At 44.6% G+C, this 17,312-nt stretch overlaps 1 protein-coding gene across 9 annotated transcripts in view; it reads left to right on the plus strand.

Annotated features, from left to right (window-relative positions):
- Positions 1-2,043: 2,043 nt before the first annotated feature.
- The window catches only part of STN1 (STN1 subunit of CST complex), a 39,642-nt gene continuing 24,373 nt past the window's right edge, over positions 2,044-17,312 (plus strand). Inside the window, exons 1-5 of one of the 9 annotated variants that reach the window (XM_067024740.1) lie at positions 2,044-2,160; positions 2,528-2,654; positions 3,023-3,216; positions 10,798-10,893; positions 17,039-17,107. In XM_067024740.1, coding sequence (XP_066880841.1) covers positions 3,084-3,216; positions 10,798-10,893; positions 17,039-17,107 — 298 coding nt within the window. In that variant the 5' untranslated portion in view covers positions 2,044-2,160; positions 2,528-2,654; positions 3,023-3,083. Of the gene's footprint in view, positions 2,161-2,209; positions 2,655-3,022; positions 3,217-10,797; positions 10,894-17,038; positions 17,108-17,312 lie in introns of those variants that run through there. The other 8 variants (XM_067024738.1, XM_067024739.1, XM_059054352.2 and 5 more) reach the window with 8 other exon arrangements.

A 17,312-nucleotide genomic window follows, 5' to 3' on the forward strand; every position in this document is an offset into this window, starting at 1 on the left:
ATAATAGCTTATATGTATTGAGTGCTTACCTTGTTCCAGTGGTTACATATATTATCTTACTTGATGAGCCCCCTTCTCTTCCCTCCCAATTTACCTCCTGTAATCCACATAGTTATTATTCAGGCCATGCAATTTAGCTTCTTGCTTTGTTATTTAATATATTCCTCTTTTTGCTCCAGTGAAATAAAAATTCTTAGTGCTCCCCCATAGCATACAGAGAGTGCTCAAAGTATGCTGAGCGGCTGAAAATGGCCCCCCGGGGTTATAACATTAACATAACAAGAATGTTGATAAGTTGTCTTTATCATAAACTTCAAACTACTCATCCGCTAATTTAAACTTCAAATCTAACTCAGCTTGTAATTGGACAAACTCTATTCTACCTGTCGAAAGACATTCTAAAATGCCGAAAATGGTTAAGGCAAGACAGTTTGCGTTTTGAGATAGAAGACATGCAGTTCAACACCTCATTTTCCAGAAGAATTTCCTAAAGTCTTAACGTTCTAGAAAGGATTGTCTAGTCTGTCAAAAATCCTTGCAAAACCAAGTTATTTCACATTGAGAAGCCATAAGAAAGGTTCCTAGCATTATGCTGACTGTTGGGTTTTGAAATATCTGCTTTGCAGTGTTGTGGAATCCCCAGCTGAAGAGCCCTCCGGTCCCTTGGCACATCTAGGCAGTGGCCTGGGGAAACTGGAATCTATCCTGATGGAGATGACAGGGAAGAGGATCCTCCCAAACTCCTCTAGATGCTTCAGCAATCTAGAAAATTCCATTCCACGCCCTACTCCACATTTTGAGCTCAGATCAAAAGGAGCATCCCTAGACTCCAGAGTCCTCCCTTCACTGTAAATGATGACTTCAGGGGCAGTCTGCTCTGGTCACCCCAACTGGGTGTGACCCTCCCCAAGGCCAGCAGTAAGCTTGGAGTCCCCAAGAGCCCTTGTTTCTAGCACTCTACCCTTGAGAGTCATAAGAGTCATTGCTGAAAACTTCTCGGGCTCTGTGTACACCCAGTAGTGATTTTCTTCTTGAGTTCCACCCTGGAGCAGATGTGTACAGTCAAAAAATGTCACCTAACCTGTCTTTCCCCATCTTACAAGTCAGCTGGAAGCACCTGTCCTGGGTGTCATACTGGGTGTCCTTCCTTGAAGAGAGCCTCCCCCTATTAGAAAGGTGTCTTCTCTTAATTAAATCTTAAACTTGACAGATCCAACTGTTCATTGCAGTAGAGTCTGGGCAATGCTTTACCAAGGATCCTGTTTTTTAGCTTCTTCAGTGGCCAGGGATGTAATTAAATGCCATCGTTCTAATGACATACATTTTCTGTTCCAGCTGCTTGAAGTTCCTTCTCTGCTAAATAGTTTAGCAATTATCTCTTTGGTCACCACTTACGTCCCCTGGGAATGGCCTGCCAGCATGACCTGTACTCCTGCCATGTTACAGAGTCCCTGTAAATTAGGAAGAACTCCTGCCATCTCAAGTAATGTCATGATGTGGCTTATTTATTTATTTATAAGAGTGCAACATGGCTATCTCTTCTCACTTTAAATTAGGACTACTGGGGACAGGCACCATCAAGGTGGCCATAATTTACCAGAATGCCAGTTTTCAAAATTCTTAAATGTACAACATTGTGTAGTATAGACAGAGTAAGAGGAAGGGAGACAAACTGTCATGATCTTGCAAAGAAGGCTAGTCTTGGGCAGAGCAAAGACCTCGCATTCCCTCAAGGGCTCAAATTTAGATCCTGACATTATCCAAAGTGAGACTGTACAGTAACAGAGATTGCGTGTGTTAATAAATCATTTATCCAGTATAAATAAACATTTAAAATATGCCACAATGTTAATCCTGCTTTTGTATTGCTTTGTTTATTTGTTCATTTACAATATCAGGGACGGAAAAAAAAAAGTTGTCTGAACCAGTCCCAAACTCTCGGAGGTCACGGCGCAGGGTCCCAGGACCAGTGGGGTCGGGATGAAAGGGGGACTTGGAAGGCGGGGTTTGGGCAGCAGGCAGGGCCAGCTCCCAGGCCTCGGTGATTTGGGACCCGCGCTCCCGCGGAGGCTCAGGGAGGGCGCTGCTAGAGTCAAACGGACCCCGCATAGCCCTGCCAACCCCACCACCACCTAGAAGAGAGCATCCGGCGAAGTCGCCGTGAGATGCAAAACGGGGCGTGGCCGTGGGCGGAGTGGAGCGGGGCCTCGTGGGGGATGGGGCGGGGCCGCGGGCGGCGCGAAGGAAAGGCCGGGGCGGGGACACAGTGGCTGGTCTGGCGCGAGGAATGGTGTCAGGCCCTACCCCCACCCCCCGCTGGGAGCACCAGAGGTGACCTCGGCCTAGCGCTCCTGCTCCGGGCGGGGCCGGCGGCGTTGCCTCAAGGCCGTGGGCGCCAGTGGCCTTCTAGCTCCGGAAGGGCCGGGCCTGCGCGCTTCGGGGACTTGCGGGTCGACGGCGCGGGCGCGGGCCGGCGGGAGGGGCTACGGCTGATCTGTTTTTCGTTTCCTTTTCCACCCTTTCTCAGTGTCATCCTGAACACCGGAAGGTGCAGCGGCAGGGTTACGGACAGACCCACCCACTCTGCCCCTCTGTTGTGTGGCCACGAGGACGCCCATTCCTCTCTGGACTCCACCCATTAAAGCGGTTTCAGGGTACGCATATATGGCCATCTGTCCCCACAGTGAAAAGTCGGTGTTTAACCGTTTAGAAATTGGTACTTTGGGAGAAGGAGAAACACTCCCATGGGGCAGAGGAGTTTCCTGGGGAAGAGCCATAAGGAACTCACGGGTCCTCACTCAAGAAGCACCTCTTTACAGGTCCCCGGAGCGCGCAGGCCCGGCCCTTCTGGCGCTAAGAGGCCACCGGTTCTAGAAGGCCCCTGGCGGCAGTTTGATAGGCCCCGGACCCCTGGATTTACCCCTTCCAGAGTTCGGGATGCCCGTCTGGGAACAGCTTAGGGGCCGTTAGGATTTCATCCACTTTAACAGCTTTGCGTCCTGATTTTTGTCTCCCATCTAAGCTCTTCGGCTCTAGATGCAGAGCTTTTCAGGGTTGGCTGGAAGCCACAGCCCAGCCTCCTGATGCAGTCTGAATCCAGCCGGTGTGAAGAGGAAACTCCTTCCCTCTTGTGGGGTTTGGATCCTGTGTTTCTAGCCTTCGCAAAACTCTACATCAGGGATATCCTGGACTTGAAGGAGTCCCGCCAGGTGCCAGGTATGTGGCTGGCTGGTCGGCCTGGTGGCTGCTCTGTGCTGCATCTGCACCCCACCTTCCCTTCCCTAAAGCTATAGAAATCTGGGGCTTAAGGGCTTAGCAGAGCCTTTCCAGCTGCAGGCTTTGAAATTGACATAACCTGGATCCTCAAACAAGTTCATTTCTGTGCAAGTTAAAAACAGCCTCTTTTTTATTTTTATTTTTTAAATAGATGCTTGGGGGAGTAACTTTGTACTGAAGAATGTTTTTTACATGGGTTTGAGGTCTTTCATATTTGAAAATACTCAGTTTTTCTCTCGGCCTGCTTGTGGTGGAAAGCTCAGGCCTTGCTCCCTTTCCTAACCACTTACCTGGCCTCGGCATGTGACTCACCTGTAAAGTTTAGGTGTCTTCTTTGTAAAATGAGGATTAACCGTGCCTAATTTTCTTGTGGGGTTTGGTTTTATTTTGAATAGATGAGAATCAAAATAAAATAAACTCCCTGAGAGGAAGGACATCATGTGCCTTGTTCATCTATGTAATCTCAGCACTTAAACAGTGCCTGGCCTCTGGTGGGCTCTCAAGTAGTAGTAATTGGAGCAACAAAGAATTATAAATGTAAAGTTAAAGAAATCATTTTTTTAAATTAGAGTGGTGGTCACTAAAGATAGGATCTTCATACCCCCAAATATAGCAAATATAGTTTAGGGTAAATTGAAGTAATTTACATAGTTGTGGATGGATCGTCACATGTTTACTGTGCTATATGAGAAGCTTGGTTAAACTCTCTTTGCTATTTTGAATGAATAGAAAGCTATGAGTCAGAAGTAGTTAAGAATCTCAAACATGCAGTTTTAATGAGACCACGTTTTGTGTGTTTCCCATTCTATGTACAGATATATTTGGATGACCTTATACTAAAGCCTTTTGTACAGATTTTTCACCACACCTTTATTTTCTAAGTATTGTTGGAAATGATCTGGTTTTTTCCTTGGAAGGCAGCCATCCTCCCCCACTGTTGTCTGTTTTCCAGAACAGTCTGGTAGTCTTCATAGCTCATCTCCTCAGGAAGAAATTAATTCACACCAAATGCCAGGCTTGCTTAAAGATCTTCTGTAGGTACTCAAGGAAGTATCAGGGATGCTATAGGAGCTTAACTCTTCCTGTGGGTGAAGAACTGTATCATGTATTAACAAACCAAGGAAAACTTCTCCCAGTGATCTTTGTTATGTCACTGGTGGTAATGTTTCAGATGTAGTTTTTAAAATGAAACTGTTGTCAAACCCAAGTTTGTGTGCCTGACACACAGTGAGACCAAACAAACCAAAATGTTGGAGTTTGGAGCAGAGAGAGGTTTATTGCAAGGGCCAAGCAAGGAGGACAGGCAGCTTAGGCTCAAAAAACCCAAACTCCCTCATGGTTTTCAGGGAAGAGTTTTTATTTATTTATCTATCTATCTATCTATTTATTTATGGCTGCGTTGGGTCTTCATTGCTGCGTGCAGGCTTTCTCTAGTTGCAGCGAGCGGGAGCTACTCTTCGTTGTGTTGCACAGCTGCTCATTGTGGTGGCTTCTCTTGTTGTGGAACATGGGCTCTAGGCTCAAGGGCTTCAGTAGTTGTGGCATGTGGGCTCAGTAGTTGTGGCACACAGGCTTAGTTGCTCCGCGGCATGTGGGATCTTCCTGGACCAGGGCTCGAACCCATGTCCCCTGCATTGGCAGGCAGATTCTTAACCACTGCACCACCAGTGAAGTCCCCTCAGGGAAGAGTTTTTAAAAGCAACTTTTGGGGTGAGTGCTACAGGGTTTATGACTTTCTTCTGATTGGTTGGTGGTAAGGTAACGGGGTGGTATTCCAGGAATCTCAATCATCAACCTTCTGGTTCTGACCAGTCTGGCGTCTCAGCTTGTAGTTACCATCCTCCACCTGGGTGAGGGTCTTAGTTCCTGCAGAACAACTCAAAGATATATATCAGATTATTAGGTATATCCCTTGAAGGGGAACGAGGACGCTGTTTTATTGCTGCACTATTGTTTCTTGACTGCTTTTTCTTTGTTTCTGCATTCCCTCACTCCCCTAATTAGTAACTACTTGAATCTGCCCTTTGGAACTCAGGGAAGGTCTAGGATCCTGAAGGCTTTTTCCTACAAAAAAGAAACAAGGGACACGAAAATGCTTTTAGGGACACGAAAATGCTTTTGTATCCAGGAGGGCCCTGCTTGGTTTCAAAACCTCATGGTTGAAGACATTAACCATAATTTCATAGAGTGATCTCCTTTAGACTATACTCTAGGGTTCTGAGGGGTGGGAAATGCTACTAGTCTAGGTTTTTATTTTTTATTTTTTTATTTTTTTTTTTTTTGGTTTTTGTGGTACACGGGCCTCTCACTGTTGTAGCCTCTCCCGTTGCGGAGCACAGGCTCCGGATGCACAGGCTCAGCGGCCATGGCTCACGGGCCCAGCCGCTCCGCGGCATGAGGGATCTTCCCGGACCGGGGCACGAACCCGTGTCCCCTGCATCGGCAGGCGGACTCTCAACCACTGCGCCACCAGGGAAGCCCATAGGTTTTTATTTTTGTATTGTTTTGTTGTTGTGTTTGGTTTGGTTGTCATAAAAAAAATAAACCTTTTATTTTGACTGCATAAAATTTAGAAATGTTTAAGCAGCGAAGAATATCTTAAGCACACAAACAGAAACAAATGTGTAATGAAGAATTTGGCTGGCCTGTGTTCGAGGTTCCTGAAGATCTTTGGATTTCTGGAATGATAGGAGTGTTTTTGTTATTCATGGTGGACCCCTTGAACCACATCTAAGTTTTTGCTAATGAGGTGCCTCATGCTGGGCCCCTAGGTAGCTTCAGGGTGGGGGCCTTTCAAGCCTGAAAAACCAACCATGTGATTAGAGGGTTGGTTTTGAGCCAGGTGACATCAACCCAACCCCGCAGGAGAGGAGGGGGACTGGAGATTGAGTTGTCAAGTGGGCAGTGATTCAGTCAATCTTACCTATGTAATGAAACCCTAATTAAAACTTTGGACATTGAGGCTTAGATGAGCTTTGCTGGTTGGTAATCATACTTGATGTGTGAGGGTGATGTGTCCTGAGGACATGGCAGCTTTATGCTTAGACTCTCCTAGACCTTGTCCTATGCATCTCTTCATTTGGCTAGTCCTGGTTTGTCCCCTTCATTGTAAAACTGTAATCTTAAGTATAGCACCTTCCTGAGTCCTGTGTGTCATTCTATTAAAGTATCAAACCTGAGGTTGTTGTGGAGGGTGTTGGTAGCCAGTTGCTCAGAAGTGTGCATGGCCCGAGGACCTTCAAACTTGGGGCTGATGGTTGAAGTGAGAGTCTCTTGTGGGAGACAGTGTCCTTAACCTGTGAAATTCAACCTTACTCTGGCTAGTTAGCATCTGAATTGCCTTGCAAAGTGGTTGTAGAATGTCAACTCCCCGAAATTAACCTGTGAATTTAGAGTTAAACTAATAGAATATCATGCAGTTTGACTGTGGTGGTTTGGTTTGGGATGTGTCCCCCGTGTCCCCTGCATTGGCAGGCGGATTCTTAACAACCTCGCCACCAGGAAAGTCCCCAAAGTACTTTTATTTTTTTTTTTTTTTTATTTTTTTTTTTTTTATTTATTTTTTTTTTTTCGGTATGCGGGCCTCTCACTGTTGTGGCCTCTCCCGTTGCGGAGCACAGGCTCCGGACGCACAGGCCTAGCGGCCATGGCTCACGGGCTCAGTTGCTCCGCGGCATGTGGGATCCTCCCGGACCAGGGCACGAACCCGTGTCTCCTGCATCAGCAGGCGGATTCTCAACCACTGCGCCACCAGGGAAGCCCCCAAAGTACTTTTAAAAAAGAGAAAAAAGGCAGATGTCTTGCTGTGGGTGTGACTCTCACTGCTGTGAAAGCTGAATCAAAGCTACCTGTGACCCTGGGTCCCTGAGCCCTTCCAGAGTGACCCTCCTCCTTCCTGGGGACCTGATGATCCAGGGGATGGATCCCCTGATATGGTTGGATCTCTGTGGGTTGCATGGAGAACAAAGGCAGCAGGAGTGAAAGGACCACTTGGGAAAGGCTGCAAGTTAAACTCAGCATTAGCCAGTATCTGTTGTTGTTATTTTCTTTTCTTAGCTCATCAAGCTTTCTCTCAGTCGATAGAGCTGCCACCCAGCTTTCTCAAGTTCTTTCCACATAGAGGAGATTCTAGTGTTAATAGAAGGAAGTGGTTCTCTCCATTGCTTTATCCATGTCCTCCTTCTTTTTTATTTTTTACTTTTTTATTTTTTGGCCACACTGTGCAGCATGTGGGATCTCAGTTCCCTGACCAAGGATCAAACCTGCACCCCCTGCATTGGAAGCGTGGAGTCTTAATCAGGGGACCACCAGGGAAGTCCCATCCACGTCCTCCTTCTTCTTGTTCAGGTTGTGCTTCTGACGTGTATAGTTCAAGTTTCTCTACACAGGGGCAACTTTCTTCTCTATTTCCAAGCAGTTTATATCCTCCTCAATCAATTTTCTCTTTGTGATTTTATTCAAACCGTCTGTTTTCTGCTAATTTGTCCTCCATTGTGCTTTTTGTGTTGCTTTTATGATGTTTTTCCTTGTTTTTTTGCATCTTTGAGCGACTCTCTCCTTGAAGACAAGCGTTGTCAGTCTATGAGATGAAAGTTTAGGGGCTTCCCTGGTGGCGCAGTGGTTAAGAATCCGCCTGCCAATGCAAGGGACACAGGTTCGAGCCCTGGTCCGGGAGGATCCCACATGCAACTAAGCCCGTGCACCACAACTACTGAGCCTGTGCTCTGGAGCCCGTGAGCCACAACTACTGAGCCCATGTGCCACAACTACTGAAGCCTGTGTGCCTAGAGCGCATGCTCCGTAGCAAGGGAAGCCACCACAATGAGAAGGCTGCACACCACAACGAGGAGTGGCTCCCGCTCGCCGCAGCTAGAGAAAGCCCGCACGCAGCAGTGAAGACCCAAGGCAGCCAAAAATAAATAAATAAATAATAAAATAATTTTTTTTTTTTTTTAAAAAAGAAAGTTTAGGGGGCTCCCTTTTCTGTCTTTTTTCAAGAAAGTCTACAGTGTCCTCCAGTGGAGACCTGTTCAGGTTTTTTCAAGTGTTGCCCAGTGCAGAGTTGGTAACGTTGGAGGACTGGCGTCTAGCACGGGTGACTTGACGACTTTGTTGGCTTGTGTCATCAGTCCAGTCTTCTCTGTGCACTCGCCTTTTCTGTATCCTTCAGCCCAGGCAGAACACCTCTTGGCTGGCTCTTTTCCCCTTCTTAAAGCATGTCGGCTCTTCATTATAAAAACCACCATAGCGGCACATACCAGGGTGTCCCAGGAAGACCCAAAGAATCCTGGGGCTGGTCTCAAGCTTTCAACATCACCAGCAGAGCACCCCACAGTGGCTTCTGGACCAGCTGGAAAGACTCTTCAGGGGCAGGCATCAGGCCCTCCATGGGTCCACAGGGCCTCCCAACTGCCGGTGTCCTGGGAGCCACACCAGCCCCGCAGAGCCCTGGGGGGTATACTGTCTCTAATGGCACCAGGTGCACACTGTCTCTAATGCCCGGCAACCAGGACAGACCATCAGTTAGGCTGGGGGAGACAGAGGCCAGTCAGGTTCTAGGAAAGGGGTCTCTCTCTAACTTGGCTCTGCTCGGCGCACAGATAGGAAGTCCAGTGCATTTGGGGAAGCAGAAAGGGCTGACTGCAGCCAGAGACCAGTCTGGAGCTCAGGCCACCCTCATCCCCCCACCCCAGCCCTATAGCAAAGCTGGACCAAAGCAGGGCCATACCATAGCCCGTCTCTGCACACAAGCGTGTCAGGGCATGATGGTGGGGCACACTTCAGCAGAGGATGCCATGCCCCTGACCCTGGGGTAGGCTCATTCTCCCCATTTAAACTTCCCTTCTGCTGCAGGAAGCCCGAGTCTGCCGGCAAAGGTCCTATGGGGGTCACCCTCCTCTGAAGGTGCCCCCTCTCCTTTGTGTCTGATCAGTGCAGGCAGGCAAGGCTGGAGGACTGAGGGTCTCCCCACAGGTCATCACTGGGTTTCAATGGTAAGAACTCAGGAGAAGTCAGTCAACTGTCCTGCTCTTAAGATTTTACGGATCTTCTAGGGAGCCAGTTTGACCCTATTCAGCCCAAGTGTTCCTGGAGGGAAGCGACTCTGCTCCGGGGATGACACAGGGACCCAGGCTCCTTCCCTCACGTGGCCCTGCCATTTCAGCCCCTAGCTCCCAAGGTTGCCCTCTGCACGGTCCGCAGTCCAGTAAGTCATCTTTAGAAGTATGCCTCTGCTAGGGGGAGGGCCCTTCTTTCGGCTGAATTTGACATCATCAAACGACATCTCACTCCCTTGGAATTTCTGGCTAACTGAGGCTCAGAAGCTCCTTGTCCATCCCCTGGGGACTCGGCCATGGGCGATTGGTCCCCAGCCCCTTTATCCACATGGGAAACAAGAGAACCATCAGTGGAGGCTATTCTGGGGGTTCTGAAGGGCTTCAGAGTTCAGGCTGCGGGGTCCCCTCCCCCAAAGGATGTGGAGAAGACAGACTCTGACCAGACTTGGCGAGGACCAGAGAGGGTGAGGGTGGCCAAATACCTGAAGTGATGACTGATTCTTTGTTTGCAATTCATGTATTTATTTGAAAAGGAAGTCGCCATTGAAAAGTTTGTAGCCTCTTTCTGAAAGTAAAGAACTTGATCAACGTAGGGAGAAAAAAAAGGCTGGAGAGGATTTTAGTCCAGGGTCTTTAGCTGCAGGTGACAGGAACACAATGCAAGTAGCTTAAGCCCAAACAGGCAGTTCAGGTAAGCATGTTGGGGGCCCCACGGGAGCCGGGACAGCACTGGGGTCTCCGGTGGGAATCGAGGGCTCACCGCTGCCAGGAGTCCCTCTGTTCCATCTCCGTCACGGAGTCCAAAAATGGCCTCTGGGTGTCGGTGGGTAGGGTTCTTCCTCTTACGCTTTTCCTCTGGCGGGAACCTGCCTGCTGGCATCTGTTGCCTAGGCTTTGAAAATGGAATTTTAAAAAGAGAAGTTTTTGAGTTGTAATCTGCTGGCCCCAAAGGGTAGTGTTTTGTAACCTAATTATCTTCTCTTTTTCTTAAAAAAAAAAAAAAAGTGCTACTGCTAATTCGTAGAAACGATTACTGGTTTCCTAGAAAAGCCAGAGAAGCCTTTTCTCATGGTTTCCTCTCTCTTTCCTTTTCCAGTCCCTCAAAATATAGTACTGTGTTGTGTCTCATAATACTGCGGCTGTTTTTAGGCCCCGTATGAGAGTTCTACAGGCAGGTGCATTTCATTCTCACAGGTGGAAAGAAGATTAACCAGATCTAGTTGGACAATATTGGTTTTCTCTTTCCTGTGCTAGTACAAGCTTTAAAGCCACACTTTCTACTTATAACCCTTGACGAAAAGACATCTGAATTTCTTGGGGTTTGGCATTTGTCAAGAGCTGATTCTTAAGTCTGAAATTTTAGCAAGCAACAAGCCACTGATTTTTGACACAGTTAACATTTACTGAAGCAGAAAACGTCATCATACGTTATATGGACTTTGCCTTTTTTTTCCTTTAATTTCAGGTGTATTTTTTTACAGTGGGCATCCAATAAAACAGGTAGATATCTTGGGAACTGTAATTGGAGTGAGAGAAAGAGATGCTTTCTACATTTATGGAGGTAAGAGCAATTGTGTCTGACATTGAGTTTATGTGGAAGGACCCCACTTAGCTGGACATTGAATTTGAAGCAACCCCAGCCTTTCAGAGCAGCTGGGGCCTCTCATAACCCCCATGCACTTGTCCTCTATTGGGAACCATTTACAGCCACCAACATGGACTAAGTGTAAAATGAGGCAACGGGTGGGAATGTTACTGATGAATACTGTCAGGTGACAACTGCTGGGAGGCTAGGAGGCAGAAGAATTAAACTACAGTCTAGGGTCACTGGTTGATCAGGGACAGATACCTGATACCTAGGGCATAGCTATAAATAGCAAAGGATGGTAATATATGTTTATATTGATACCTTTAAAAAAAAAGGCCAGATTAACATTAAAGTAGACTCTAAGAAGACAGGGAGATATGAAAAATAATTTATAAGATTTATATCCAGAACAGTTAAAAAAAAAAAAGCTTTTTGGTACCCAAAGGGATAAATATCTATTATCAGAAAATTTCCCTTCCCTTATGATGATAGAAACTAAATAAAGGGCTTCTGTAGTTTGGACACCAGCGAACTATTAGAATATGATTTTAGTGTCATGGGTCTTGACTTTTTTTTTGCATTGAGTTTAATGTAATCATTTTAATATACTGCCTAAGATTCTCTGTAGTTAAGAGGCCCAGCTGGATATTTTGTGGGAAGCTTAACTTTGAATTCCAACCTTTGCTATAATTGACATTGTCACTTTTTGTTGTATTCACTTGGATTTGTATTCTTTTTCTACTTGGGGCAAAACAGAAGGCAGTTGAACTAGGTGACCAAGAACATTTCATTGGCAGTCTGGGCATGATTGATAATTTACAGATACAATTTCTTCAACATACATTCATTTTCCTGGGGATGATTGTCTCGTGCTTCTAAAATAACATGTGAGAGATGAGATTTCTCATGCCCTCTGCTTTTTCCCAGCTTATATTTTTTTTAAAACTCTGAAATAGATAATCTTGTCGTGCATCCCCATACTGGATCTCTTTTCTGCTTTATTTTACCAAAGATACTGGTTCTGTTTTTCTCCAGGCAGTTCAACATTCACTAAGTTCCTACAGCATACCCAGCTGCTGGCAAGTACGTTATCTGTAGTACATTATAGTACTTCCTCTCCAAGTACCAGTGATGAAATGATAGTATCTGTCAGTTTACAGAGCACTTTTGCATGCATAATTTCAGGTTATTCTCCTCCCAATCTTTTGAAATGGAAAAGACAGATATTATTTCCATTTTATAGATGAGCGAACTAAGGCTCAGTTACTTGCTCAAGGTTCCACTGATGGGTCCAATCTCTTTACTGACTCCAGTCAGTGTGCTGTGTAGTCTCCATATAACTCAAATTCTAAAAGAAAAAGAGATTTTTCTATCAGTGTTAATCAGGGGCTAGGGGACAGGGAGGAATGAATAGGTGGAGCACAGAGGAATTTTAGGGCAATGAAACTATTCTGTATGATTATTTAACGGTGGATGTATGTCATTATACATTTTTTAAAAATTTTATTTATTTATTTTTGTATTTTTAAAACTTATTTATTTTTTATACAGCAGGTTCTTATTAGTTATCTATTTTATACATATTAGTGTATATATGTCAATCCCAATCTCCCATTTCATCTCACCACCACCGACCCCCGCCCTGCCCCACTTTCCCCCCTTGGTGTCCATACGTTTGTTCTCTACATCTGTGTCTCTTTTCTGCCTTGCAAACCGGTTCACCTGTACCATTTTTCTAGATTCCACATATATGCATTAATATACAATATTTGTTTTTCTCTTTCTGACTTACTTCACTCTGTATGACAGTCTCTAGGTCCATCCACGTCTCTACAAATGACCCAATTTCATTCTGTTTTTTTGTGGTACGCGGGCTTCTCACTGTTTTCGCCTGTCCCGTTGCGGAGCACAGGCTCCGGACGCACAGACTCAGCGGCCATGGCTCACAGGCCGAGCCGCTCTGTGCATCAGGGATCCTCCCAGACTGGGGCACGAACCTGTGTCCCCTGCATCGGCAGGCGGATTCTCAACCACTGCGCCACCAGGGAAGCCCCAATTTCGTTCTTTTTTTACCGCTGAGTAATATTCCATTGTGTATATGTACCACATCTTCTTTGTCCTTTCATCTGTCGATGGGCATTTAGGTTGCTTCCATGACCTAGCTATTGTGAATAGTGCTACAATGAACATTGGGGTGCATGTGTCTTTTTGAATTATGGTTTTCTCTGGGTATATGCCCAGTAGTGGGATTGCTGGATCATATGGTAGTTCTACTTTTAGTTTTTAAGTAACCTCCATACTGTTCTCCATAGTGGCTGTATCAGTGCAGCAGCACCAGCAGTGCAAGAGGGTTCCCTTTCCTCACACCCTCTCCAGCATTTGTTGTTGTGTAGATTTTCTGATGATGCCTATTCTAACCGGTGTGAGGTGATACCTCATTGTAGTTTTGACAACCTAAGTGTCCATCAACAGATGAATGGATAAGGAAGATGTGGCACATATATACAATGGAATATTACTCAGCCATAAAAAGAAATGAAACTGAGTTATTTGTAATGAGGTGGATAGACCTGGAATCTGTCATACAGAGTGAAGTAAGTCAGAAGGATAAAAACAAATACCGTATGTCATTATACATTTGACCAGACCCACAGGATATACAACACCAAGCGTGAACCCTAATGTAAACTCTGGACTTTGAGTGATAATGATGTGGCAATGTAGATTCATCAACTGAAACCAGTGTACCACTCTGGTGGGGATGTTGGTAATGCGGAAGCTATATGTGTGAGGGGGCAGGGGATAATGGGAAACCTTGGTATCTTCTGCTCACTTTTGCTGTGAACCTAAAACTGCTCTAAAAATAAAGTCTATTAAAAAAATTTTTTTTAAAAAGAAAAAGATTTTTCTCTGTCCCATGCCCCTCCTCCCAACCCCCCCAAAATCAGCTGCATCTGGTTTTTAATTTTCTGATTTTTAGATCAGAATGAGGCTATTTGAGGACATCAGTGCTGGCTGTAGAACCAGGGCGGGCCAGATATAATGCCTCTGCCCTAAAGGGGTTTCATTTAACCCCTTTCATTTTCCCATCATAAAGAGATGAAGGCAATATGGCTGACTCTTCCCCAATAAACATTTCTCTTAGACTGGATGTTGTGAGAGCATGGCACATCTGTGGTTTGTGGGGAAATGAAAAGCATCTGAAGGCTGAAGTAATTGAGAGTATAAACACTTGGGACTTTAATTCCTGTGAGGCCTGTTCAAGGGAAAGCTGCACATACCCTGATGTTCTCAGTCCCAGCTTGGCTCTCGGGCCACCTGCCAGGTGGCTATTCCTGCTGTCCCAGGTCCTGTTCCTCCTGGCTCACTGCAGGCCTATATGCCGGGGTTGCTTCCTGCTCACCCTGATTCATCCCATGGCTGAAACAAAAGGCCGGCCGGTAGCCCAGGCCATGCTGCCCAGCTAGGGAGGACACTGCCCAGCATGGAAAGGACACTCCCCTTCCAGGGCCTTCCAGTAGCCAGGCCTCAGGATGCCAGGGCAGTGTCTGCTGGGAGAGGTTACCAACCAGGAAGTCAGAGTTTGGTGGCAGTGCCCTGAGCACACAGAGCACCTGGCAGCAACTCAGGCTCAGACCTAGAATCCTGGGAGACTACAGTCAAGACCAGAATGACCTCACGTTTTCTAGAACAAATGCTTATGTGCTAATATTTTTTGACTTAGAATTATACGGCAAAATTTTAAACTCGCCAGAGAAGTAGTGTGCCTAGAAGTGTCATACATTATTTTTTAACTCAAAAGGTCCTTATTGATTTTTTGTTTTGCTTCTTAAAATGATACTCACTATAGGGCTTCCCTGGTGGCGCAGTGGTTGAGAGTCCGCCTGCCGATGCAGGGGACACGGGTTCGTGCCCCGGTCCGGGAGGATCCCGCGTGCCGCGGAGCGGCTGGGCCCGTGAGCCATGGCCACTGAGCCTGCGCGTACGGAGCCTGCGCTCCGCAATGGGAGAGGCCGCAGCAGTGAGAGGCCCGCGTACCACAAAAAAAAAAAAAAAAAAAATGATACTCACTATAAAATAAAATTTAAAGCTAGAGAAAATTTTAATGAAGTACATAAAGCTCATGTGAAATGCTGTAAATCAGATAAAAACAATATCAGTGTTTAGGTGAACATCCTTCCTAGTTTTTCTAACATGTTCCTAATATGAAGAAATATAGACATGCCTTATTTCTTTGTTTTTAATGTTCCTGGAATTAGGCTTACAGTCAACGTATACATTGAATATGGGGTTCCTTCTACATACTCCAAAAGAAACTGCTATTAGCATTTTAATGTCTTAAGATCATTTCTGTCAAAACACACTAATGTTTTACATAAATTAGATTATAAATGTTATATATGACTATATATATATAATTTCTGTTTTGCAATGAGATTAATAGCAATGACCGTGGATCTTCATTATAACTTTGTATTCTCATATGCCATGCCATTGTAATTTATTTAACCACTTATATATTTATAAACATTTAGGTTATTTCCAACTTCCAGTACTATAAACAATATTATAATGAACAGCCTTATACAAAATATATATATCTGTGCATTTTTTCTGTTTTTCTCTTTAGGATAAATTACTGGAAGTAAATATTAAGTCAAAGGATATAAACATTTCAAAATTTGATACACATTTCCAAACTTAGTCTTTAGAAATTTGGTATGAATTTACACTCCTGCTAACAGCATATGAGGGTATCAGTATTTTTAATATTTGTCATTCTAGTAGTTGAGAAGTTATTTAAATTTGCTTCTTTTTTTCTGGTAACTAGTGATTTGGCATACTGACATATGTCTGCTGGTCATTTTTATACCTTCCATGAATGGCGTATTCTTTTTCCTTGCCACTTTTTCTCTTACAGTTTTGGTCTTTTCCTTATTAATTTGTATGAGTTCTTTATATATTAAGATATTAGCTCCATTATTTGGAAAATTGCTATACAGTGTTAGTTTTTAGTGGTCAAGCATATCAGACTTTTAGAATGAGTTGTGATTTTCAGGTCTGTTTAAAGAAGCCTCCCCCCACCAACTGTAAGCCCACGATTGAAAGTATTCACCTGTATTTTTTTCTCATCTTCTTAAGTTTACCTATATTGTATTTAATAAAATAAAGTCTATCTAGAGTTTATTTTAGTATAAGTATTCTTCTCAGCTTCTGCTTTAAACAGATTTAAACAAGCAATAAAGAAATTTTGCCATATGTTTCTTCTATATTACATGTGTTTTTACAACAGTCTAGCTGATAATTTTTTTTAAATCATTAAGCCCACTGAACCCACGTTGATCAACCTCTGTTCTGAGATTGTCAGAAATTAGGCAAAGAGAAACACCTCTCATCCTTGATCCTATCATCCTTGAAACATCTGCAAATTTTTCTGCAGTTATAAATCCAAGTACAATGGAAATTCTTTTTTTTTTTTTTTTTTTTGCACTGTGGCTAAAATAAGCCAGACCAGTACTGCTTGTGTGAACAAGGTATAATTATTTTTTATTATGAAAATAAAACTTTGCCCTTCTGTGATATGCTTAGCTTTCCTTACATCCCCTGCAGTGGTAAGGACTGGGCAGAAGCTCTTTCAAAGAGAAGCCCAGGCCAAAAGACTTGAGATGCTTTGTCTTGGTAAGTCAGCAAGCTAGGGAGAGAGCACATGGTGACAGATGGCTGTGCTCTGAGTGCCTCTAACCACAGATCAGGCAATGGTCTCTGGTTGCAGGTTGGAGTGCAAGGCTGATTTTACTCGTTAGCAGATATTGAGATCTTTGCACTTAACTTCCTGAGGACAACATTTTTAGGAGAGGTTAATACCCTTGAGATAGGGTAAGAGAAATGCTGACTACATTTTGCTGGGCTCATGTATTACACTGACATTGCAGACAGGCAATTCCCACTGGAGTGTGGTGAGAGATTATTTCTAAGGGTGGAAGAAGATTTGCTCAGGGATTTGCCCAACCAGGCTATTGAAAATGTCATCTTTCAGTTTGGCTGAATGCAATGGCAATTTGCTAATTCACCTGTAATGCCCATATCTCTGTTCTACACTTTTACACTTCTCTTGCAGTGGATGATAGCACTGGAGTTATAAACTGCATCTGCTGGAAGAAATTGAATAACACCAGATCCTCACCAGGTAATTTTATTCGCCATGCTTCTTTACCTTTACAGCAAACCAGTAGATTTTACTCAGGGTAGCTCAGCAGAGTAGCTGTAGTACTAATTTTCACATTTATTCTTTGGTGAATTACATTGATCAACTTGAAGCACCACGCCCAGAACTTTGGCTGCTCTGCAAACTGATATTAGTGGGAAGCCAGCTGCTTTTCTTTTTTTTTCTT

Source organism: Kogia breviceps, chromosome 2 (genome assembly GCF_026419965.1).
Source record: "Kogia breviceps isolate mKogBre1 chromosome 2, mKogBre1 haplotype 1, whole genome shotgun sequence".
NCBI lineage: Eukaryota > Metazoa > Chordata > Mammalia > Artiodactyla > Physeteridae > Kogia > Kogia breviceps.